This window comes from Triticum dicoccoides, chromosome 2B, assembly GCF_002162155.2.
Source record: "Triticum dicoccoides isolate Atlit2015 ecotype Zavitan chromosome 2B, WEW_v2.0, whole genome shotgun sequence".
NCBI classification, from domain to species: Eukaryota; Viridiplantae; Streptophyta; class Magnoliopsida; order Poales; family Poaceae; genus Triticum; species Triticum dicoccoides.
The window spans coordinates 789,558,196-789,585,015 of NC_041383.1; the positions used below are offsets into that span (position 1 = coordinate 789,558,196).

General features: G+C 43.6%; 2 protein-coding genes across 2 annotated transcripts; one reads left to right on the forward strand and one right to left on the reverse strand.

The window, feature by feature from the left end:
- Positions 1–238: 238 nt before the first annotated feature.
- On the forward strand, positions 239–4,908 carry LOC119366344 (probable L-type lectin-domain containing receptor kinase S.5). Its single transcript, XM_037632070.1, has 2 exons — positions 239–1,686; positions 3,930–4,908. Exons 1-2 carry the CDS (start codon positions 291–293, stop codon positions 4,823–4,825), a joined length of 2,292 nt encoding a protein of 763 aa, XP_037487967.1. The 5' UTR covers positions 239–290; the 3' UTR covers positions 4,826–4,908.
- Positions 4,909–8,726: 3,818 nt separating this feature from the next.
- On the reverse strand, positions 8,727–12,967 carry LOC119366346 (eukaryotic initiation factor 4A-III homolog B-like). Its single transcript, XM_037632072.1, has 8 exons — positions 12,600–12,967; positions 10,717–10,957; positions 10,554–10,634; positions 10,004–10,111; positions 9,808–9,927; positions 9,474–9,641; positions 9,308–9,394; positions 8,727–9,100 (listed from the first exon to the last, which is right to left on the reverse strand). The coding sequence occupies exons 1-8, from the start codon at positions 12,902–12,904 to the stop codon at positions 8,987–8,989; spliced, it is 1,224 nt and encodes a 407-aa protein (XP_037487969.1). The 5' UTR covers positions 12,905–12,967; the 3' UTR covers positions 8,727–8,986.
- Positions 12,968–26,820: the final 13,853 nt, after the last annotated feature.

Sequence of the window (26,820 nt, forward strand, 5' to 3'; positions counted from 1 at the left end):
AATCGAAGGAAAAAAGAAAACACCTGTCCACTGCTTGGACTTGACTTGTCGACGCGTTTTCTTGACCACAAACCTGACATACGTACGTGTCATCTTGCCGCTGGTGTCACCGGTCCACGTTTCCACAGCGGTGCCACTGCATTTCCTGCTCATGGACTCGAATGCACTCATCACGTCCGTATATAATAAATGAACCAAAAATCAGAAGATAAGAACTAAGAAGATAGAGGAGAAGAGTAGTTTATATACGAAAGTAAAGCGGGGGAAAGGAGCATAAGTCCGCGACGACGATGGTCGACCTTCTTCCCTGGCACCGGCGGGAGCTGAAGCATGTAGTAAGTCTGTCGCCGTTGCCAGAAGGTCTGTTGCGATGCATCCTTGTATCGGTGATAGTCTTGCGCCCCTGTACCGCAAAATCGTTTTTCGATTGTGGGCCCTCCTACATCCCTTACTCCCGCGAGCAGGACCATGGCGTTTGCATCTTCCAGCTCCAGAACGATGAGCTGGAGAGCTCCTGGGACGCAGGCATCATAGACGGAGCCCTCCACCTCACCACCGACGACGTCTACCAGCCGCCGGTATATTACCCTCCTGACCCCACGAGGCGGGCGGGATGTGCCATCCTCCGGGAGGAAGTCGATCTATGGCGGCCGGCCCGTGCAGCATACCCATACGGCGTTCACTCGCAGTGGGCTTGGCGGCGGTCGAACTACGACGGGCCAAAGCTTGAGGCATCCTTCAACGCGACATTCACCATGAGCGCCAACACATCACGCCAAGGCGACGGCGGCCTTATGTTCGGGATACTGCCTTCCCCTCTGGATGGCTTCCACAGAGCCACCTACGCATCCTTGGCTAGCTCTACTACCACATTCCCCGACGGCCACCGCGTCGCCATCGAGGTCAGTAAAGCAAAGTACTACTATTCTCAAGGTACTACCGGCATGTACGTTTCCATCGAGCTGGAGCCGAATGCGACGTCCATGGCGAACTACACCGTCTGGATCGAGTACAACGCCGCCGCTCACAACCTATCTGTGTATGTGGTCGAGGGTGCCAAGCCCAAACCTGGGGAAGCCGCGCTCCACATGCCGCTCAACGTCACCGACGTCGTCAGCCTGTCCGTGTTCAGGGGCGACCTTAGGGGTTCCGGTTACTTCGGTTTATTCGCCTCAAAGAGCAGGTTCTTGCCCACTTGTCAGGCGGTGGTCTATAGCTGGAACATCACCATGGAGAAGCTCCCGGAACCCATGCCCCCTGAACCGAACCATGGTCGTGAACTGCAAAGAGAATTCTTCGCCATACTGCTGACGGTGGTGCTTCCTATAGCCGTTATCACGGCCATCATTTTCGTGGCGGCCTGCTACTTCTTGTCGAGGTACAGGGCTCTCAGGACGAGGCTCAAGCTCTCAGAGGTGCTGAGACAGCTCCCCGGGGTGCCCAGGGAGTTCAAGCACGCCACCATCAGGAAGGCGACCCACAACTTCCATGAGATGATGAAGCTGGGGAGAGGCGGCTTCGGCGCCGTGTACAAGGGAACGCTCCGGTCAGGGAAGCGCGGCGAGGAGCGCCTTGACGTGGCCGTGAAGAAGTTCACACGGAAAGACGACCGTGGCTACGAGGACTTCCTCGCTGAGGTCGACATCATCCACCGGCTCCGCCACAAGAACATTGCCCCTCTTCTTGGTACGTCGTTAATTGCTCAATAATGCATGTCTGCATCTTATTAGGCTCCAATGTTGACTCTGATTTGTATGTGTTTGGAACTTTGAACCGTTTTTACAAACTTAGGCCTCCTCCTCCTTTGCTTCATAAGATAGAAATATGGTCAAATAGAAAGGCTATAGCAAGTCAGATGACATGTATCTCAAAAATATCTTTAATAAAAGATAAGTCATTTAGTTCATATTGTATACGATAAGGGTTTCCCCATTGAGTCCGAACTTCTTTTCAAATATGAAGGATAGGAATCATTCCCATGTATAGTACTCCCTCCTCCATATTAATTGTCACTAGTTTAATACAATTTTATACTAATTCAACAACAATTAATATGCATTGGAGAGAAAAAAAATTCTGAGAGTATGCCAAAGATGTACCATATCTTTATAGAAGGAAGCAAATAAATTACAAGAGTCCAATGTTTGATGAGAACATCAAATGTGGATACACTCACATCACACAAAGAGAACTAAGTCTAACTCCTCACAAAACCATCTAATCCTCCAACACCTACGTACACCCGCAAGCTCCAATCTTTAATTTCATCAAGAATTTGCGCGGTAAGACCAACAGGCGATTTGAACTGCTCTGGTATGCATCGGAGAGAGTACAAAGATACAGTTTGTCTAATTCAATCTAGATGTTTTTTAAGGATGTCACATCTAAGCTTCCACAAATATATAATGCAGCAACAAGAAATAAAAAACTAGGACAAAAAAAAGACCACAAATAGAGTGGACATCAGGTTAGATGTGACATAACTATGTCACATCTAGATGTGTCCTAGACAGACCCAAAAAGATATTATTCCTGTAAACTAAAGGTCTCTAAAGAAGAAATTTCTTACAGAAATCTTACCTTATAGAATTCCTACAAAATTCCAGTAAACCAAATAAGGCCTTAACAATCTCTATTCCTTGGTTGATGATGGTAGCAAACGGAAGCCCAACTGCCCAAGATCACTCTATATATGATTTTTTTTATTCCCTGTTTTTAAATTTGGTGGCAAACTGCTTGTCTTAGAACCTTTTTGGTTGTAAACTGACTATATACGTGAACATAGATTTCAGCAAAGAAAAGTAATGTGTTAAATAACTATGCACTATGCCTTTTCATGGCAAACTTAGCGTCCATCTATTTTTGCTTGCAAATTTAGATTCCAATTGAACTTCAACTGCGAGTAGGTTTAAATCTATTAATTTGATTGGTACACAGAAGTTACTTCCTCCTTTCTAAATATATGATGTTTTACACTTTGGCACTAGCTCTAGCAAACTTCGCTGAGCATTACATATTTTTTTTCGAGAAGCTGAGCATTACAAACATTACATTTGATGCATATATACACAGAAATTGTGAAACGATGCCATGAAACTATCATTCACTTCCAATTAATAATTTATTAGTTGATCATATCAATCAAAATAATTTATTTGGGTTAGGAGCCAATGTCAAAAAGTATTATTATGTGTAGATTTGGCCATCATCTACTTTGAAATTTCATACAATCTTTTTAACATTTTGCTAATATTATATTTGTACAACTATACTATACGAGCCTTGATGAACTGATGTAAATATTAGTGGTCCAGATTAGCAACCTGAATATTTGACAAGGTTAAAAACATCAAGTAAAATGGAACAAAGATTGTATAATTTTATTTGATTTGAACTGTGGTATATATGATGGAAATAGCATAACCAGATTTCTTGTTCATAATATTTTCATGTTATAATACTTTTGAGTAAATGACAGTTTTTACCCCTAAAGATACGTGTTGTGGCACTAGTTACTCTATTTACAAAAATTGTCATATTTTATCCCTTAACTTCATATATTAGTGCCACTACTTGTTCCACTTTTTCTTTTGTCACAAAACCCCCAACTTCACATCTGTGACTATACTGGTAGTATTTTTTTAAGTACCCAACTGTAAATATGACGTTAGATTTTTATTTATCATGGCAAATCAAACGTTTTTTATGACAATTTATATTTGTCGAGGATGGCAAGGATGACAAATCATTGTTTTGCAAGAAAATTGCCATGCTTACAAACTAAATATGTCATCCTCGCATCAACATAAATTGCCATTAAAAATGTTTGATTTGTCATGATTTAAAAATCTGACTCAGATTTTAGCATTACCATTTTTAATCTTGTACGTATATAGGAGTACTATATACTATGACGTAGCAATTTTCAGGTTGGTCTTACGAGAATGGAGAGCTGCTACTGATCTACGAGTACATGCCCAATGGCAGCGTAGACAAGCACCTGTTCCACGAAAGGCAGCAGCACCGTGGTCACCAACAGCCAGTTCTGCCCTGGGAGAGACGCTACGACATTGTGAAGGACGTCGCCGCCGGTTTGCACTACGTCCACCACGAGTACGAGCGCACGGTGCTCCACCGCGACATCAAGGCCAGCAACATCATGCTCGACTCCGCCTTCCGCGGCCGCCTCGGCGACTTCGGCCTCGCGCGAGTCGTCGGCTTCGACAAGAACTCCTTCACCGACGTCGGCGTCGCGGGCACCTGGGGCTTCATCGCGCCGGAGTACCCCGTCAGCCACAAGGCCACCCGGCAGACCGACGTCTACGCGTTCGGGGTGCTGGTCCTCGAGGTCGTCACCGGCAGGAGGTCGCTCGGCAAAGCGGACGACGAGTTCCCGCTGCTCGTCGACTGGGCCTGGTGGCTCCATCAGGAGGGGAGGCTGCTCGAAGCGGTTGACGCCGAGCTCCGAGCTTCGGAGGCGGGGTTCGACGCCGACGATGCCGCCCGGCTGCTGCTCCTCGGTCTGTCATGCAGCAACCCGAACCCATCGGACCGGCCGACCCTGGCCAACGTGCTGCAGGTTGTCGCCAAGACGGCACCGGTGCCGGACGTGCCGCTGGTGAAGCCCGCGTTTGTGTGGCCGCCGGAGGGGGCGTTACTGGACGACGACGTGGATGATGGTTTTGCGGGGACGAGCCGTGATGATTATCGGTACTGGGAGGAGGAGGAGACCATGCCGAGCTTCATGTCGTCGGAGATCACCAAGCGCAGGGCTCGGAATGTTGATCAGCACAAGGACGCGGGGGAGATAGAGAGTTACGTGTAATCCAATCTGTAGATATGATAGGCGTCTATGCTTCCATTGTTACTGGTTTTCTATTTCGTATAAACAAACTAATTTCGGATCGACCTCACCGGAATAAATTTCACATATATCAGAAATTATTTTGGATTTTCAGATTTTGAATGTTACTTAATTTTAAAGAATCCTAAAATAATTTAAATTTATTTTGAAATCAGTTGGACCCTGCATCGAAATTTTGGGGTTAAAAATATTTCGGACATCACAGAAATATGCGAAATTTTGGAAAATTCACTGAAATTTTGGTGAAATGTTTAACCCTACCCATTAGCCAGTAGACTGGAAATCGGTCGACTGACCGGAAAACTGTTTTAATCGATTTACAGACGTGTGCACTAATCGACTGACCGTAATTTTTTCTAGAATATCGGATTTCTTTAAATTATAATGGTATAAATTGCTGTGAATTATAAGGGTCAGTTGCCTAAACTTATGGTCATGTTTACCAAGCTCGGCATTCACTTAGGGACAAGTGAGGTCTAAGCTTGGGGGGTTGATTTTGCATTACTATTTCTTGCTGTAAATTCCTCTTTATTATCGATATTTTGCACATTATAGCTCAATTCTAATGCCCTTTCCTCTCATTGCATATTTAACGGAGGAGGGGAATTAACAAAAAATTGTAGAATAGGAGCAAAATAATGACTAGTGAAGAAAGGCATTCCTGGGGTCCGATAAATTGAGAGAAAAATACAAAAAATAATTTCATAGTAAAATATCCACGGAGCCAAAACATTGGGTCAGGGGGGCCTGTGAGGCCTACACGGCCACCCCTAGCCGCGTGGGGAGGGTGCATGGGGCCCATGGGCACCGCATCTCTACGCCCTTTGGTTTATATTTGTTATTCCTCCCGAAACACTCGTGGGATTTTTACTATATTTTTTTGCCATCATCTGCAAGGCGTAGTGGAGGCGGAGCACTTTTCTGCTCCCGGAAGGCATATTCTTTCGGATCCTTTCCCTCTGGAAGGGGGTATTTGAAGCCATCGACATCACCGACACTTCTATCATCACGGGGATCATTATCAACAACATCATCATGAGCAACACCATCACCATCATCATCCATCTCCAACCCTAGTTGTCATCTATGGTCACCCATAAGTCAGCTCCATGTCTGTATATAATTGGCATAAAATTTCTTCGGTCGGTCGAAGAACACCATGCATTGATGGGTGTTCAGATGTTGAAGTTTTCATTTGCGATAAACGACGAGATGAAAACAAAGCACCACAAAACATCTCTTTCTTTGAAACAATTTTCATTTGTGATACTTTGTTTAGGATTCATGTAGAAGTTTGGGCGGCAGGTCAAACTGGATCGTAGCTTACATGGCTAGCCCAACCGCAAAGTATTCTAAGTTAGGTAGAAAACTTGCATATATGTTAATGTTTAGAACTTCAGTTTATTTTCTACTTGTTTCTCAGTGTGACGAGCCGTGATGATTCTCGTTACTGGGAGGAGGAGGAGACCATGCCGAGCTTCATGTCGTCAGAGATCACCAAGCGCAGGGCTCGGAATGTTGACGAGCACAAGGACGCGGGGGAGATAGAGAGTTATGTGTAATCCAATCTGTAGACGATTGGCATCTATGCTTCCATTGTTACTGGTTTTTTTTAATTTCGGAAACAAACTAATTTCGGACCTCACCGAAATATGCGAAGTTTCCGAAATGTCGCATATTTCGGAAATTATTTCAGATTTTGAGATTTCAAATGCTACTTAATTTTAATGAATTCTAACATAATTTAAGTTTATTTTGAAATCAGCTGGAACCTGCATCTAAATTTTGGGGTTAAAAATATTTCGGGCACCACAAAAATATGCGAAATTTTACTGAAATTTTGGTGAAATCTTTAACCCTACTTACATTGCCCATTAGCCAGTAGACCGAAAATAAATTTTGCACAAGTCGACTGACCAGAAAACTGTTTCAGACGATTTACAGTCGTGCGCACTGGTCTTTTAGCGATGCAGTCGTGCCGGTGCAGCTGAAAATATTTATGGGCTGCCATTTCCCTGCCTTGGCAAGGCCGCAATCTCCTGCTGGCTGTGTTTCTCGACGCAAGGCGTGCCCAGGCTATGTGTGTAAATGTTTCTAGAATATCGTAGTTTTTTTAATTATAATGGTATAAATTGTTGTGAGTTGTTAACTCAATAACTAAAAGAAGAAAAAGGGTCAGTTGCCTAAACTTATGGTCATGTTTACCAAGCTCGGCACTCATTTAGGGACAAGTGAGGTCTAAACTTGGGGGGGTGATTTTTGCATCACTATTTCTTGCTATAAATTTTTTCTCTACTATCGATATTTTGCACATTATGACTCAATTCTAATGCCCTTTCTTCTCATTGCATATTTACCGGAGGAGGGGAATTAACGGAAAATTGTAGAATAGGAGCAAAATAACGACTAGTGAAGAAAGGCATTTCCCGGGGTCCAATAAATTCAGAGAAAAATACAGAAAATATTTTCAAAATAAAATATCCACGGAGCATAACATGGGGTCGAGGGGCCCTGTGAGGCCTACACGCCCACCCCTAGCCGCGTGGGGAGGGGGCATGGGGCCCACGGGCACCGCATCCCTGCGCCCTTGGCTTATATTTGTTATTCCTCCCGAAACACTGGTGGGAATTTTACTGGATTTTTTTCGCCGTCATCTACAAGGCGTAGCGGAGGCGAAGCACTTTTATGCTCCTGGAAGGCATATTCTTTGGGATCCTTTCCCTCTGGAAGGGGGTATTTGAAGCCATCAACATCACCGACACTTCTATCATCACGGGGATCATCATCAACACCATCACCCGTCATCCATCTCCAACCCTAGCTGTGAACTATGGTCACTTATAAGTCAGCTCCATGTATGTATAAAATTGGCATAAAATTTTGTATGGTAAGAATCTGTGTAGGGAGGGGAAATTAGTGATGCACTTCGGATGTTGAAGTTTCCATTTGTGATAAACGACAAGATGAAAACAAAGCACCACAAAACATCTCTTTCTTTGAAACAATTTACATTTGTGATGCTTTGTTTCAGGATTCATATAGAAGTTTGGGCGGCAGGTCAAAATGGATCGTGGCTTACATGGCTAGCCCGACCGCAAAGTACTCTAAGTTAGGTAGTAAACTTACATATATGTTAATGTTTAGAACTTTAGTTTATTTTCTACATGTTTCTCGGTGTGCCGAGTTTACTCATGTTTGCGTCTGAATAAGAGTTTACTTATGTATAGCCATTTTTTTGCTAGGAGTAATTTTGATTTTTATTCCTTTCTAGCCAACGTATGAGGCCACATAACAAGAAGCATAATATCATGTTGATTAGGTTCGGGGATTATGACTCTTTGCTTCCATTCAATATTTGGGGAACTGCACTACACCATGTTTTGAGCATATAGTGTTAGGATTGAAGTCCGAATGCTCATACACATTGTTAATGATAAGCTGGCCTGAAGTACTTGTTCCTTTTTTTTTTCCTTCCTGGAGTTCGGTATATAGCTTGATATTCAATTATGTTAGGAATCTAGAATTGTTCCGTTTTTTCCTTCTGAATCTAGGTCCAAGGAGGTACAACGGCTGTTTCTTTCCCCTTTGGGTTGTGCCCTTGTTACTTACTGCTGGTTACCTGAGCATTACCATGCTTCAGGGTTGCTTCCAGAGATGACTAAAGATGTTGTATGTCCATTGCTATGCATGTCAGCAATACCTGTTACCCATCACATTGATGGTTTATGGCCATGTTCGTCCGCTGGCAGCCTCCACCTCTCAATTCTCATTTTCAAAAGAAGAAAAAGAAATACACAACATGCAGGTGGCAACCCAATCAAACGGGTTTAAGCAAGTTATATAGGGTCGTGGCATTATAACATCAACACCAAAACATAATATAGATAGAACTAAGCATTATTCAAAAGGCCAAAACTAATTAAAATAACAAGTTCAATGAGCAGAGTGCCTGCCAAAGTTGGCCAGAGCTGCTTCTCCAAGAAACAATATAAACACTTCATGTTCCTTCATACCCGCCCAAAAGCAAAACAAAGGAAACCCCAATACAGTCGTCATGGCCAAACATCAACCAAATCCCACACACAGAGACCTAGCGAGGGAGAGACCGCTCCGGTCCAGAGCTCAGATCAGATCGGCGACGTTCATCGGCATCTCGTCGATCTGCGTGCTGTAGTACTGCTCAATGTCCCTCAGGATACGGATGTCATCCTTGCGCACAAAGTTGATCGCCACACCCTGCACATCATTTTTTTTTCATATATACGTCAAGCAACAAGAGTATTAATTGTGCAAACAATTGGGATGCAGAGAGCAAACATTTGTTTCAGATAGGTGAGTCACACGCTACATGTTCACTTTTCAGAGTTTCATCAAAAACAATCTTAGGCAGTCCCATAGAGGGGTGACTCAAGTTTCGCAGGAGGGGTGGGTGTGTAACTTTACCTTGCGCCCAAAACGCCCAGAGCGGCCGATGCGATGGATGTAAAGCTCACGGTTATTCGGGAGATCATAATTAATGACAAGAGAGACCTGAACAAAGGCAAATACATTCAGCCAGTAACCAAAATAAGAATCATGCAACAGCATGCTTAAGGGTACCAAGACTTGCCTGCTGAACATCCAGCCCTCGAGCCCAAACATCTGTTGTGATCAGAACACGGGTCGTGCCACTCCTGAACTCACTCATGATTGCATCCCTTTCCTTCTGAGGCATGTCACCATGCATAGCTGATACGGTAAAGTTGTTGGTGCGCATCCTTTCAGTAAGCCAATCCACCTGTCCAAAAGGGAACAACTATCGTTTAGCAAGCTGTCAACCATCAATTATGTCAACCGGACATGGTTAACAAATCTGGACAAGATTTCATACACTTTGAGCCAAAGCAGCACATCGCTACAGTTTAATAGTGTAACCAACAGCAATCAACTGAGCTACACATTACCTTTCTCTTAGTATTGCAGAAAATGACAGCCTGAGTGATGGTCAGTGTATCATAAAGATCGCACAGAGTATCAAACTTCCATTCCTCCTTCTCAACAGCAACAAAGAATTGTTTGATGCCCTACAAACATGACATGAAAAATGTAAGTGCTAAATAAGACACAATACACTAAAGCAAAACAAGTGGTGACATTTACCTCTAGGGTCAACTCATCACGCTTTACAAGGATCCTGACTGGATCAGTCATGAACTTGCTAGTTATCTCCAAGATGTCATGGGGCAGAGTTGCAGAGATCAAGACAACCTGCATATGGTTCAATAATAATACACAATTAGAAAAGTATGAGGTCTCTGCCTTTATTTCTAGCCATGAGGCTTGGTGCTCATGTTAAGTTTAACTCTAAAATGCCTGCTTTTCCCATTTAGAGTTCACTGCTAAGAGAATGTTACAAATGCTCAACCAATAACAAGCTGAAAAAATGAACAATAAAGCAAGGACACACAAATCTGTTCCTATAGTTAAACAAACCATTCATGGCTAGGTACTGGCAGATGATTATAGTAAAAGGTGCAAGACATGGGTATTGCACAAGGAAAAGGTCAAGTCAGAAAGGTGAAAGAGACAAAAAAAATACAAGCAGGTGGCAACTTGAATTCTGTAGTAAAACACATCAGCACGATGACAGGACAGACTGGTAAAGTACACAAAAGAGCAGTTTGAGAAAGGCTTAATTTCAATGACCGACCTGAAGTTCTGGGGGGAGGTATCTGTAGACATCATAGATCTGATCCTTAAAACCTCTGGTCAACATCTCATCGGCTTCATCCTAATATGGAAGAATGTTAACACTTGTAGAACTTGGTGCAAACAAAAAAAAAACAAATGCAGTATGGCAATGGCAAACTAACCAGGACTAGCAGCTTGATGGCTCTTGTGCGCAAGGTCCTTCTCTTGATCATATCACATACCCTGCCTGGGGTTCCCGAAACAACATGCACTCCAGCCTCAAGCTTCCTAATATCCTCACCGATACTTTTGCCACCGACACAGGCATGCACAGACACACTCATGTAGTTCCCAACAGCTTGCATCACCCTCTCTGTTTGCGTGGCAAGTTCCCTAGTTGGTGACAGTATCAATGCTTGCACCCTGCAGAATAAAAATTGTACCCAATATTAAGTTGAGCTTTCTATTACGGAGCAAGTGCTATATATACATTATCAAAGCTAGTGCCCTACAGAGGTAAACAATGGTGTATCGCAGAGTAACACACTGGTAAATGCATAAGAAAATAAATATGTGGTGGCGCTAGCACAGATGGGGAACCACAATGTTCGCCCATATAACAAGGAAAGCCCAGAGCTATGCCAAGAGATATGCACATCCTTAAGAAAAGCGACATCAGGAAAGCAAATTAAAGGAATTGGTCACGCAGGAGACAAACAAATTTAAGCAATTGCATCAGACAAAACAACCACAAGTTTGGAGAGTTACCTGAAAGAAAACATCCACCTGGAGTTAGCCTCCCTTCAACTCCCTGAAAAACAAATCATTCCTCTGCATCTTCTTTCATGTTGAAAGAATCACTGATGGTAGGAAATGTTAAAAGTTACAGAGTAATAAACAAGCAATTACAGTTCTAAAGAATAAGAAATTCCTACAAACATATGTTGGAAGGCATATACACAGGACACTATGTTGTTTAACAGTAGCAAGCTCTGGTGCACTTTTACATCAAATTACTACAAAAAAATGATGAAAATGTAGGAATTTTCAGCAGTTCTACAGTGACAAAAAAAATGAAGTTGCAAGGGGGGATATGATGTAGTTAGAACACAATTGATTGATGCAACCTGAAATTGACCCAAATACAGGAGCATTTGCGTTTTTAACCTAGGAAGAACAAATACACAATCTAACTGCAGAGTAATAAGGCCAAAAACAACGAAGGGAAATTATAAATGGACACTCCGTTTTTTCTATTGAAACTACAGTAAAATCAATTAAAATAGCAGTTACCCAAACTGCAGGTACAACATCAATTTGGCATTTAAAGAACAGTAATGGGATGTTTGAAAATTACAGTTAGAAAGAACTAAAAATACAATAACGCTAGGTTGCAATAACAATAAAATCCAAGTGAACCACAGTGTAAGAACTGCAGCTTTGAAAATTACATTTTAACAGAACTAAAAATACAATAAAGCTAGGCTGTAATAACAGACAAGTGTAATAACAGTGCTGGTAGTCTTTGAAAATTACAATTTATACCATAACTAAAAATACAAAATAAACTATCCACATTGTAAACTAGGGTGTAAGAGCATTACCGTGAGCTTTGATCTTAGAAAAATACATTTTAACAAGTACACTACTGTGAGCTTTGATCTCAGAAAAATACTCCCTCCGTCCCATAATGTAAGACGCTTTTTGACACTAGTTAATAACAATACTATCCAAGTGTAAAGCAAAGTGTAAGAACATTACCGGGAGATCTGAATTTTACAGTTTAACATAACTAAAAATACAAAGAAACTATGCTATAGTAACAGTTATAAAGAAACTAGTATAATTTCAACAGTTTATTAGTGTGCGAATGTTTTAACAGATTCCACGAATCTATTGCAAAATCCACATGCCATCACAAAATCAAGAACACGGGCGGTCCCGCACACGGCACGAACGAATCTAGGCGAATGAGACGAGTTGTGGCAGCGGCCGATGGCAATCCAAGGCGATCCAGCGAGAGCGAGGGTAGCAGAGGGAGGGGGCGGGACGGGCAATGGCTTACTCGTGGATGTTGGTGTCGACGAGCTGGCAGACGGAGAGGGAGACCATGGAGGTCTTGCCGGTGCCGGACTGGGCCTGGGCGATGACGTCGCGGCCGGCGATGATGGGGACGACGGCGCGCTGCTGGATGGCGGAGGGCTTCTCGAAGCCGTAGCCGTAGATGCCGCGGAGCAGGTCCTCGCGGATGCCCATCGCGTCGAAGCTCCCCACGACCTCCACCCCCGCCGAGGTCTCGAAGCTGAGCTTGTCGTCGTCCATCGGCCCGCGCCTGGAGGACCCCGCCGCCGCCGCCGCCGCCGCCGCCATTACAGAAACCCTAGCCTGTGGGGGGATGAGACGTGGGGAGCAGCAGAGGAGGAGGATGGCTCTTTTGCGCCTGGGTACCTGGCGGCTCCGGCTATTCCGTTTTTATAGCCTGAACTGCGATGCGAGGTCGGTTTGATAGGAGGGAAGAGTTTTCTCGGAGTTTGGGGTGGTTTGTGTGAAAATGGCGTCACGGGCCGTGTGGGGCCATGGGCCGTTATTTTGACAAAAGGAATCCTAGAAAATGAAACAAATAAGCTGAGTTAGGTCAAATCAAGCCCATGCCTAGAAAAAAAAAGCACATTCCAGCCTTGCTGCAAATGAAGCACAACTACCAGTCTGGAGACCAACATTCATGCTACTGTGAAGCCCCATATCACCCCCTCTCGCACTGCATTTGCTCTCACTTGGGATTTGTTGCGCTGGCTGCGGATTCACTGCTCTAAAACAAAGGAAATCCACCACACACGCGTGATCTCTACGTTGGAGCAACAACCCCCAATCGCCCTGACCTAAACGCTCCCGACGAGCCCCGCTGGCCCACAATCGCTGCACTGTCGACTACCCCTCTGCCCAACGAGCGCCGCTCATCGAACCCCTGATTTTGTACTGACACCTAGCATTTTCAGCTCGATTTGGGCGAGGTGTGTGGAATACCTGTGCCGACGGAGCGTTGTTGTTGATTCTTTCGTCGTGCACACCTCCACTCCCCGTCGTCATCGTGGCTCACCGCCGCGTGGCCTCTCTTCATCAGCTACTGCCCGAGTAGCGCCTGGATCCGACGCCCCTGCAAAAATGTCCCCGAGACGCTAGGCGGATGAGCACGACGGGGTTGAAGCCGGGCCCGTGCTGCTGTCTAGGCGGGCGCGTGAGAGACACCAGCACTGCACGATTAAACTCGATCGGACGGCTCGCAAGGAGGTTTGTGCCGGCCAGCATCAGTCGGTTGAAATAAAGGGTTTCCTCTAACTTTGTTTTGAGACAAATTCCTTTTTTAGGGTTTTTGTGACAATTTCCTATTAAATTTCTTTTAGTGGTTACAATTTCCTATTACTTTTTTTGAGGCAATCTTGCGAAGCTTTTATTTAACTCGGCACAATGTTTACAGGGACGAAATAAAGATCACCTGGGTTGCCTAACCACACACGGCGGCCAACACCAAGTGAGAGAGCATGCTTCGCTAAATTGTGAGCCTCGACATTCGAGCTCCTAAATTCATGGCTAAAAAAGCAAAAAGCTTAAGACTTGGAACGATCTACAATCCCCCTAATGATAGCACCATAGGCCGCTACACTCCCCTGTCTGATGTCATAAATAACATTTTTGCAATCCGAGGCCACCGAGATCCCGCGCTCGTAGAGGTCATCCGCCAACGCAAGTGACTCCTGTACTGCCAAGGCCTCAAGCTTCGTGGGATTGTCCAAGCCCTGGAAGGTAATCGTGGACGCGCCTAAGAAAACTCCATGCTGGTCTTTGCATATCGCTGAAACCGCTCCGACCGGTCTGTTTCTCAACAACGCAGCATCGACGTTGATCTTGCAGGTTCCGTCCCGTGGTGGCACCCACTGGCTCGAGCGCGGCTGCTTAGCTGTAGGACTCCCATGTGGTTTAGCTAAAACCTGGAGATCATTGATGAAAGAGGTCACTAATGCATTAGTTGAGTATGGTGTTTGGTGCACCCCCTCGTGAATCAACTTTCTCCTAGAGCTCCAAATCGCCCATAGAGTAACCCCGAGCCTTGTGAAGTCCACATGTGATAACGAATTTTCCATAGTGAACAGCCATGCTTTTGCGCTTGGATAGTCGCAGTGTTGGGAAACGTAGTAATTTCAAAAAAAAATCCTACGCACACGCAAGATCATGGTGATGCATAGCAACGAGAGGGGAGAGTGTGTCCACGTACCCTCGTAGACCGTAAGCGGAAGCGTTAGCACAACACGGTTGATGTAGTCGTACGTCTTCACGGCCCGACCGATCAAGCACCGAAAGCACGACACCTCCAAGTTCTTGCACATGTACAGCTCGATAACGTCCCTCGAACTCCGATCCAGCCGAGTGTCGAGGGAGAGTTCCGTCAGCACGACGGCGTGGTGACGATGATGATGTTCTACCGACGCAGGGCTTCGCCTAAGCACCGCTATGATATTATCGAGGTGGATTATGGTGGAGGGGGGCACTGCACACGGCTAAGAGATCAATGATCAATTGTTGTGTCTAGAGGTGCCCCCCTGCCCCCATATATAAAGGAGCAAGGGGGAGGGGGCGGCCGGCCAGGAGGGGGCACGCCAAGAGGAGTCCTACTCCCTCCTTTCCTTGTCCAAGTAGAAGAGGGGGGAGGAAGGGAGAGAGGGGAGGAAGGAAAGGGGGCGCCGCCCCCCTCCTTGTCCTATTCGGACTAGAGGGGGAGGGGGGCGCGACCTGGCCTGGCCGCCCCTCCTCTTCTCCACTTTGGGCCCATGAGGCCTATTAAACCCCCGAGGGGCTTCCGGTAACCGTCGGTACTCAGGTATATATATATCCGATAACCCCTGGAACTATTCCGGTGTCCGAATATAGTCGTCCAATATATCAATCTTCATGTCTCGACCATTTTGAGACTCCTCGTCATGTCCGTGATCACATCCGGGACTCCGAACTACCTTCAGTACATCAAAACATGTAAACTCATAATATAACTGTCATCTAACTTTAAGCGTGCGGACCCTACGGATTCGAGAACAATGTAGACATGACCGAGACATGTTTTCGGTCAATAACCAATAGTGGAACCTGGATGCTCATATTGGCTCCCACATATTCTACGAAGATCTTTATCGGTCAAACCGCATAACAACATACGTTGTTCCCTTTGTCATCGGTATGTTACTTGCCCGAGATTCGATCGTCGGTATCCAATACCTAGTTCAATCTCGTTACTGGCAAGTCTCTTTACTCGTTACGTAATGCATCATTCCGTAACTAACTTATTAACTACATTGCTTGCAAGGCTTATAGTGATGTGCATTACCGAGAGGGCCCAGAGATACCTCTCCGACAATCGGAGTGACAAAACCTAATCTCGAAATACGTCAACCCAACATGTACCTTTGGAGACACCTGTAGTACTCCTTTATAATCACCCAGTTACGTTGTGACGTTTGGTAGCACCCAAAGTGTTCCTCCGGTAAACGGGAGTTGCATAATCTCATAGTTACAGGAACATGTATAAGTCATGAAGAAAGCAACAACAACATACTAAACGATCAAGTGCTAAGCTAACAGAATGGGTCAAGTCAATCACATCATTCTCCTAATGATGTGATCCCGTTAATCAAATGACAACTCTTTTGTCCATGGTTAGGAAACATAACCATCTTTGATAAACGAGCTAGTCAAGTAGAGGCATACTAGTGACACTATGTTTGTCTATGTATTCACACATGTATTATGTTTCCGGTTAATACAATTCTAGCATGAATAATAAACATTTATCATGATATAAGGAAATAAATAATAACTTTATTATTGCCTCTAGGGCATATTTCCTTCACACTAGCCCACCAGGGGCTGGTTCCCCTCCCACTTCAGCCCATGGGGCCCTCCGGGATGGGTGGCCCCACCCGGTGGACCCCCGGGACCCTTCCGGTGGTCCCGGTACAATACCGGTGACCCCCAAAACTTTCCCGATGGCCGAAACTCAACTTCTCATATATAATTCTTTACCTCCGGAACATTCCGGAACTCCTCGTGACGTCCAGGATCTCATTTGGGACTCCGAACAACTTTCGGTTTGCTGCATACAAATATCTCTACAACTCTAGCGTCACCGAACCTTAAGTGTGTAGACCCTACGGGTTCGGGAGACACGTAGACATGACCGAGACGGCTCTCCGGTCAATAACCAACAGCGGGATCTGGATACCCATGTTGGCTCCCACATGCTCCTCGATGATCTCATCGGATGAACCATGATGTCGAGGATCCAGGCAACCCCGTATACAATTCCCTTTGTCAATCGGTATGTTACTTGCCCGAGATTCAATCGTCGGTATCCCAATACCTCGTTCAATCTCGTTACCGGCAAGTCACTTTACTCGTACCGTAATGCATGATCCCGTGACCAGACACTTGGTCACTTTGAGCTCATTATGATGATGCATTACCGAGTGGGCCCAGAGATACCTCTCCGTCATACGGAGTGACAAATCCCAGTCTCGATCCGTGTCAACCCAACAGACACTTTTGGAGATACCCGTAGTATACCTTTATAGTCACCCAGTTACGTTGTGACGTTTGGTACACCCAAAGCACTCCTACGGTATCCGGGAGTTACACGATCTCATGGTCTAAGGAAAAGATACTTGACATTGGAAAAGCTCCAGCAAACGAACTACACGATCTTGTGCTATGCTTAGGATTGGGTCTAGTCCATCACATCATTCTCCTAATGATGTGATCCCGTTATCATGACATCCAATGTCCATAGTCAGGAAACCATGACTATCTGTTGATCAAGGAGCTAGTCAACTAGAGGCTCACTAGGGACATGTTGTGGTCTATGTATTCACACATGTATTACGATTTTCTGGATAATACAGTTATAGCATGAATAAAAGACAATTATCATGAACAAGGAAATATAATAATAATCCTTTTATTATTGCCTCTAGGGCATATTTCCAACAATATTGGTGTAAAGCGCATGAAGAAACTCCATACTGATGGACTTCTGAAATCACTTGATTATGAATCACTTGGCACTTGCGAACCATGCCTCATGGGCAAGATGACTAAAACGCCGTTCTCCGGAACTATGGAGCGAGCAACAGATATATTGGAAGTCATACATACCGATGTATGCGGTCCAATGAACGTTGAGGCTCACGGCGGGTATCATTATTTTCTCACCTTCACAGATGATTTGAGCAGATATGGGTATATCTACTTAATGAAACATAAGTCTGAAACATTTGAAAAGTTTAAAGAATTTCAGAGTGAAGTAGAAAATCATCGTAACAAGAAAATAAAGTTTCTACGATCTGATCGTGGAGGAGAATATTTGAGTTACGAGTTTGGTTTACATTTGAAACAATGCGGAATAGTTTCGCAACTCACGCCACCTGGAACACCACAACGTAATGGTGTGTTCGAACGTCGTAATCGCACTTTACTAGATATGGTGCGATCTATGATGTCTCTTACTGATTTAGCGCCATCGTTTTGGGGTTATGCTTTAGAGACGTCTGTGTTCACATTAAATAGGGCACCATCAAAATCCGTTGAGACGACGCCTTATGAACTGTGGTTTGGCAAGAAACCAAAGTTGTCGTTTCTTAAAGTTTGGGGCTGCGATGCTTATGTAAAGAAACTTCAACCAGATAAGCTCCAACCCAAATCGGAGAAATGTGTCTTCATAGGATACCCAAAGGAGACTATTGGGTACACCTTCTATCACAGATCTGAAGGCAAGACTTTTGTTGCTAAATTTGGATCCTTTCTAGAGAAGGAGTTTCTCTCAAAAGAAGTGAGTGGGAGGAAAGTAACTTGATGAGGTAACTGTACCTGCTCCCTTATTGGAAAGTAGTTCATCACATAAATCGATTCCTGTGACAACTACACCAGTTAGTGAGGAAGCTAATGATATTGAAACTTTAGATCAAGTTACTACCGAACCTCGTAGGTCAACCAGAGTAAGATCTGCACCAGAGTGGTACGGTAATCCTGTTCTGGAAGTCATGTTACTTGACCATGACGAACCTATGAACTATGAGGAAGCGATGATGAGCCTAGATTCCGCAAAATGGCTTGAGGCCATGAAATCTGAGATGGGATCCATGTATGAGAACAAAGTGTGGACTTTGGTTGACTTGCCCGATGATCGGCAGGCCATTGAGAATAAATGGATCTTCAAGAAGAAGACTGACGCTGATGGTAATGTTACTGTCTACAAAGCTCGACTTGTTGCGAAATGTTTTCGACAAGTTCAAGGGGTTGACTACGATGAGACTTTCTCACCCGTAGCGATGCTTAAGTCTGTCCGAATCATGTTAGCAATTGCCGCATTTTATGATTATGAAATTTGGCAAATGGATGTCAAAACTGCATTCCTGAATGGATTTCTGGAAGAAGAGTTGTATATGACGCAACCAGAAGGTTTTGTTGATCCAAAGGATGCTAACAAAGTGTGCAAGCTCCAGCGATCCATTTATGGACTGGTGTAAGCCTCTCGGAGTTGGAATAAATGCTTTGATAGTGTGATCAAAGCATATGGTTTTATACAGACTTTTGGAGAAGCCTGTATTTACAAGAAAGTGAGTGGGAGCTCTGTAGCATTTCTGATTTTATATGTGGACGACATATTATTAATTGGAAATGATATAGAATTTCTAGATAGCATAAAAGGATACTTGAATAAAAGTTTTTCAATGAAAGACCTCGGTGAAGCTGCTTACATATTGGGCATCAAGATCTATAGAGATAGATCAAGACGCTTAATTGGACTTTCACAAAGTACATACCTTGATAAAGTTTTGAAAAAGTTCAAAATGGATCAAGCAAAGAAAGGGTTCTTGCCTGTAATACAAGGTGTGAAATTGAGTCAGACTCAATGCCTGACCACTGCAGAAGATAGAGAGAAAATGAAAGAAGTTCCCTATGCTTCAGCCATAGGCTCTATCATGTATGAAATGTTGTGTACCAGACCTGATGTATGCTTAGCAATAAGGTTAGCAGGGAGGTACCAAAGTAATCCAGGAGTGGATCACTGGACAGCGGTCAAGAATATCCTGAAATACCTGAAAAGGACTAAGGATATGTTTCTCGTTTATGGAGGTGACAAAGAGCTAGTTGTAAATGGTTACGTCGATGCAAGCTTTGACACTGATCCGGACGATTCTAAATCGCAAACCGGATACGGGTTTTTATTAAACGGTGGAGCTGTAAGTTGGTGCAGTTCTAAACAAAGCGTCGTGGCGGTATCTACATGTGAAGCGGAGTACATAGCTGCTTCGGAAGCAGCAAATGAAGGAGTCTGGATGAAGGAGTTCATTTCCAATCTAGGTGTCATACCTAGTGCATCGGGACCAATGAAGATCTTCTGTGACAATACTGGTGCAATTGCCTTGGCAAAGGAATCCAGATTTCACAAGAGGACCAAGCACATCAAAAGACGCTTCAATTCCATCCGGAATCAAGTCCATGTGGGAGACATAGAGATTTTGCAAGATACATACGGATCTGAATGTTGCAGACCCATTGACTAAGCCTCTTCCACGAGCAAAACATGATCAGCACCAAGACTCCATGGGTGTTAGAATCATTACTGTGTAATCTAGATTATTGACTCTAGTGCAAGTGGGAGACTGAAGGAAATATGCCCTAGAGGCAATAATAAAGTTATTATTTATTTCCTTATATCATGATAAATGTTTATTATTCATGCTAGAATTGTATTAACCGGAAACATAATACATGTGTGGATACATAGACAAACATAGTGTCACTAGTATGCCTCTACTTGACTAGCTCGTTTATCAAAGATGGTTATGTTTCCTAACCATGGACAAAAGAGTTGTCATTTGATTAACGGGATCACATCATTAGGAGAATGATGTGATTGATTTGACCCATTCCGTTAGCTTAGCACTTGATCGTTTAGTATGTTGTTGTTGCTTTCTTCATGACTTATACATGTTCCTGTAACTATGAGATTATGCAACTCCCGTTTACCGGAGGAACACTTTGGGTGCTACCAAACGTCACAACGTAACTGGGTGATTATAAAGGAGTACTACAGGTGTCTCCAAAGGTACATGTTGGGTTGGCGTATTTCGAGATTAGGTTTTGTCACTCCGATTGTCGGAGAGGTATCTCTGGGCCCTCTCGGTAATGCACATCACTATAAGCCTTGCAAGCAATGTAGCTAATAAGTTAGTTACGGAATGATGCATTACGTAACGAGTAAAGAGACTTGCCAGTAACGAGATTGAACTAGGTATTGGATACCGACGATCGAATCTCGGGCAAGAAACATACCGATGACAAAGGGAACAATGTATGTTGTTATGCGATTTGACCGATAAAGATCTTCGTAGAATATGTGGGAGCCAATATGAGCATCCAGGTTCCGCTATTGGTTATTGACCGAGAATAGTTCTAAGTCATGTCTACATTGTTCTCGAACCAGTAGGGTCCGCACGCTTAAGGTTTCGATGACAGTTATATTATGAGTTTATGAGTTTTGATGTACCGAAGGAGTTCGGAGTCCCGGATGAGATCAGGGACATGACGAGGAGTCTCGAAATGGTCGAGACGTAAAGATCGATATATTGGACGACTATATTCGGACTTCGGAAAGGTTCCGAGTGATTCGAGTATTTTTCGGAGTACCGGAGAGTTACGGGAATTCGCCGGGGAGTATATGGGCCTTATTGGGCCATACGGAAATAGAGGAGAGATGCCAAAAGGAAGGAGGCATGTGCCCCCCCTCTGGTCCGAATTGGACAAGGGGGGCAGCCTCCTTTTCCTTTTCCCTCTCCTCCTCTTTTCTTCTCCAACAAGGAAAGGAGGAGTCCTACTCCCGATGGGAGTAGGACTCCCCCCTTGGTGCGCCTCCTCCATAGGCCGGCCGCCTCCCCCCTTGCTCCTATATATATGGGGGCAGGGGGGCACCCCAAAGACACAACAACAATTGATCCTTGAGATCTATTAGGCGTGTGCGGTGCCCCCCTCCACCATAGTCCTCCTCGATAATATTGTAGCGGTGCTTAGGTGAAGCCCTGCGACGGTAGAACATCAAGATTGTCACCACGCCGTCGTGCTGACGGAACTCTCCCTCGATACTCGGCTGGATCGGAGTTCGAGGGACGTCATCGAGGTGAACGTGTGCTAGAACTCGGAGGTGCCGTAGTTTCAGTGCTTGATCGGTCGGGCCGTGAAGACGTACGACTACATCAACCGCATTGCTCTAACACTTCCGCTTTTGGTCTACAAGGGTATGTAGATTACACTCTCCCCTCTCGTTGCTATGCATCACCATGATCTTGCGTGTGCGTAGGAAAATTTTGAAATTACTACGTTCCCCAACGGTGGTATCAGAGCCTAGGTTTTATGCTTTGATGTTATTTGCACGAGTAGAACACAAGTGAGTTGTGGGCGATACAAGTCATACTGCTTACCAGCATGTCATACTTTGGTTCACCGGTATTGTTGGATGAAGCGGCCCGGACCGACATTATGCGTACACTTACGCGAGACTGGTTTTACCGCCGTGCTTCGCACACAGGTGGCTAGCGGGTGTCTGTTTCTCCAACTTTAGTTGAACCGAGTGTGGCTACGCCCGGTCCTTGAGAAGGTTAAAACAACACTAACTTGACGAACTATCGTTGTGGTTTTGATGCATAGGTAAGAACGGTTCTTGCTCAGCCCGTAGCAGCCACGTAAAATTTGCAACAACAAAGTAGAGGACGTCTAACTTGTTTTTGCAGGGCATGTTGTGATGTGATATGGTCAAGACGTGATGAGATATAAGTTGTTGTATGAGATGATCATGTTTTGTTGAAGTTATCGGCAACTGGCAGAAGCCCTATGGTTGTCTCTTTGTTGCATAAGATGCAAGTGCCATATAATTGCTTTACTTTATCGCTATACGATAGCAATAGTTGCAAGAGCAATAGTTGGCGAGACGACCATGTAACAGCACATTGATATAGATCAAGATGATGAAGATCATGGTGTCGTGCCGGTAACGATAGAGATCATGATAGTACTTTGGAGATGGAGATCACAAGCACAAGATGATGATGGCCATATCATATCACTTATATTGATTGCATGTGATGTTTATCTTTTATACATCTTATTTTGCTTAGTTTGACGGTAGCATTTTAAGATGATCTCTCACTAAATTATCAAGAAGTGTTCTCCCTGAGTATGCACCATTGCGAAAGTTCTTCGTGCTGAGACACCACGTGATGATCGGGTGTGATAGGCTCTATGTTCAAATACAACGGGTGCAAAACAGTTGCACACGCGGAATACTCAGGTTAAACTTGACGAGCCTAGCATATAACAGATATGGCCTCGGAACACAGAGACCGAAAGGTCGAACGTGAATCATATAGTAGATATGATCAACATATTGATGTTCACTGTTGAAACTACTCCATCTCACGTGACGATCGGACATGGTGTAGTTGATATGGATCACGTAATCACTTAGAGGATTAGAGGGATGTCTATCTAAGTGGGAGTTCTTAAGTAATATGATTAATTGAACTTAAATTTATCATGAACTTAGTCCTGGTAGTATTTTGCAAATTATGTTGTAGATCAATAGCTTGCATTGTTGCTTTCATATGTTTATTTTGATATGTTCCTAGAGAAAATTGAGTTGAAAGATGTTAGTAGCAATGATGCGGATTTAATCCGTGATCTGAGGATTATCCTCGTTACTACACAGAAAAATTATGTCCTTGATGCACCACTAGGTGACAGACCTATTGCAGGAGCAGATGCAGACGTTATGAATGTTTGGCTAGCTCAATATGATGACTACTTGATAGTTTTGTGCACCATGCTTTATGGCTTAGAACCGGGACTACAAAAACGTTTTTGAAACGTCATGGAACATATAAGATGTTTCAAGAGATGAAATTGATATTTCAGACTCATGCCCGTGTCAAGAGGTATGAGACCTTTGACAAATACTTCGCCTAAAAGATGGAGGAGAATTGCTCAACTAGTGAGCAAGTACTTAGATTGTCTGAGTACTACAATCGCTTGAATCAAGTGGGAGTTAATCTTCCAGATAACATAGTGATTGGCAGAGTTCTCTAGTCACCATCACCAAGTTACTAGAACTTCGTGATGAACTATAATGCAAGGGATGACGAAAACAATTCCCGAGCTCTTCGTGATGCTGAAATCGACGAAGGTAGAAATCAAGAAAGAGCATCAAGTGTTGATGATTGACAAGACCACTAGTTTCAAGAAAAGGGAAAAGGGAAAGAAAAGGGAACTTCAAGAAGAATGACAAGCAAGTTGTCACTCCCACGAAGAAGCCCAAAGCTAAACCAAAGCTTGAAACTGAGTGCTTACACTGCAAAGGAAATGGTCACTGGGAACGGAAATACCCTGAATATTTGGTGGATAAGAAGGATGGCAGAGTGAACAAGGGTATATTTGATATACAGATTATTGATGTGTACCTTACTAGTGTTTATAGTAGCCCCTGAGTATTTGATACTTGTTCGGTTGCTAAAAATTAGTGACTCGAAACAGGAGTTACAGAATAAACAGAGACTAGTTGAGGGTAAAGTGACGATGTGTATTGGAAGTGGTTCCAAGATTGATATGATCATCATCGCACACTCCCTATACTTTCGGGATTAGTGTTAAACCTAAATAAATGTTATTTGGCGTTTGCGTTGAGCATGAATATGATTTGATCATGTTTATTGCGATACGGTTATTCATTTAAAGTCAGAGAATAATTGTTGTTCTGTTTACATGAATAAAACCTTCGATGGTCATACACCCAATGAAAATAGTTTGTTGGATCTCGATCGTAGTAATACACATATTCATAATATTGATGCCAAAAGATGCAAAGTTGATAATGATAGTGCAACTTATTTGTGGCACTGCTGTTTGGGTCATATCGGTGTAAAGCGCATGAAGAAACTCCATAAAGATGGATTTTTGGAATCTCTTGGTTATGAATCATTTGATGCTTGCGAACCGTGCCTTTTGGGCAAGATGACTAAAACTCCATTCTCCGGAACAATGGAACGAGCTAGTGACTTATTGGAAATAATACATACCGATGTATGCGGTCCAATGAGTATTGATGCTCGTGGCGGGTATCGTTATTTTCTGACCTTCACAAGATGATTTGAGCAGATATGAGTATATCTACTTAATGAAGCACAAGTCTGAAACATTTGAAAAGTTCAAAGAAATTCAGAGTGAAGTGGAGAATCATCGTAACAAGAAAATAAAGTTTCTACGATCTGATCATGGAGACGAATATTTGAGTTATGAGTTTGGTCTTCAATTAAAACAATATGGAATAGTTTCACAAACTCATGCCACCTGGAACACTACAAGCATTATGGTGTGTCCGAACGTCGTAACCGCACTTTATTGGATATGGTGCGATCTATGATGTCTCTTATCGGTTTACCACTATCGTTTTGGGGTTATGCATTAGAGACAGCTGCATTCACGTTAAATAGGGCACCATCTAAATCCGTTGAGACGACACCGTATGAACTATGGTTTAGCAATGAACCTAAGCTGTCGTTTCTTAAAGTTTGGGGTTGCAATGCTTATGTGAAAAAGTTTCAGCATGATAAGCTCAAACCCAAATCGGAGAAGTGCGTCTTCATAGAATACCCAAAAGAGACTGTTGGGTACACCTTCTATCACAGATCTGAAGGCAAGATTTTCGTTGCAAAATTCGGATCCTTTCTAGAGAAGGAGTTTCTCTCGAAAGAAGTGAGTGGGAGGAAAGTAAAACTTGATGAGGTAACTGTACCTGCTCCCTTATTGGAAAGTAGTTCGTCACAAGAACCGGTTCCTGTGACAACTACACCAATCAGTGAGGAAGCTAATGATATTGATCATGAAACTTCAGATCAAATTTCTACTGAACCTCGTAGGTCTACCAGAGTAAGATCCGCACCAGAGTGGTACGGTAATCCTGTTCTGGAAGTCATGTTACTTGACCATGATGAACCTACGAACTATGAGGAAGCGATGATGAGCCCAGATTCCGCGAAATGGCTTGAGGCCATGAAATCTGAGATAGGATCCATGTATGAGAATAAAGTATGGACTTTTATTGACTTGCTCGATGATCAGCAAGCCATGTTAAATAAATGGATCTTCAAGAGGAAGACGGACACTGATAGTAGTGTTACTATCTACTAAGCTCGACTTGTTGCGAAAGGTTTTCGACAAGTTCAAGGTGTTGAATACGATGATACTTTCTCACTCGTATCGATGCTTAAGTCTGTTCGAATCATGTTAGCAATTGCCACATTTTATGAAATCTGGCAAATGGATGTAAAAACTGCATTCCTTAATGGATTTATTAAAGAAGAGTTGTATATGATGCAACCAGAAGGTTTTGTCAATCCTAAAGGTGCTAACAAAATGTGCAAGCTCCAACGATCCATCAATGGACTGGTGCAAGCATCTCGGAGTTGGAATATACGCTTTGATGAGTTGATCAAAGCATATGGTTTTATACAGACTTTTGGAAAGGCCTGTATTTACAAGAAAGTGAGTGGGAGCTCTGTAGCATTTCTGATATTATATGTGCAAGACATATTGTTGATTGGAAATGATATAGAATTTCTGGATAGCATAAAAGGATACTTGAATAAAAGGTTTTTCAATGAAAGACCTCGGTGAAGCTGCTTACATATTGAGCATCAAGATCTATTGAGATAGATCAAGACGCTTGATAAGTTTTTCAATAAGTACATACCTTGTCAAGATTTTGAAATAGTTCAAAATGGAACAGTCAAAGAAAGAGTTCTTGCCTGTGTTGCAAAGGTGTGAAATTGAGTAAGACTCAAGACCCGACCAGGGCAGAAAATAGAAAGAGAATGAAAGTCATTCCCTATGCATCAGTCATAGGTTCTATAAAAGTATGCCATGCTATGGACCAGACCTATTGTATACTCTGCCCTGGTTTGGCAAGGGAGTACAATAGTGATCTAGGAGTAGATCACTGGACATTGGTCAAAATTATCCTTAGTAGAATAAGGATATGTTTCTCGATTATGGAGGTGATAAAAGAGTTCGTCGTAAAGAGTTACATCGATGCAAGCTTTTACACCGATCCAGATGACTCTAAGTCTCAATCTGGATACATATTGAAAGTGGGAGCAATTAGCTAGAATAGCTCCGTGCAAAGCATTGTAGACATA

Bases quoted from the DNA above. Each gene is read 5' to 3' on its own strand.
- LOC119366344 (XM_037632070.1), top strand. From the start codon at position 291: ATGGTCGACCTTCTTCCCTGGCACCGGCGGGAGCTGAAGCATGTAGTA. The intron at 1,687-3,929 runs GTACGTCGTTAA...AGCAATTTTCAG, and splicing joins GAACATTGCCCCTCTTCTTG to GTTGGTCTTACGAGAATGGA.
- LOC119366346 (XM_037632072.1), bottom strand. From the start codon at position 12,904: ATGGCGGCGGCGGCGGCGGCGGCGGCGGGGTCCTCCAGGCGCGGGCCG. The intron at 10,958-12,599 runs GTAAGCCATTGC...TTTATTCTGCAG, and splicing joins GTCGACACCAACATCCACGA to GGTGCAAGCATTGATACTGT. The intron at 9,642-9,807 runs GTAATGTGTAGC...CCTTTTGGACAG, and splicing joins TCTGCAATACTAAGAGAAAG to GTGGATTGGCTTACTGAAAG.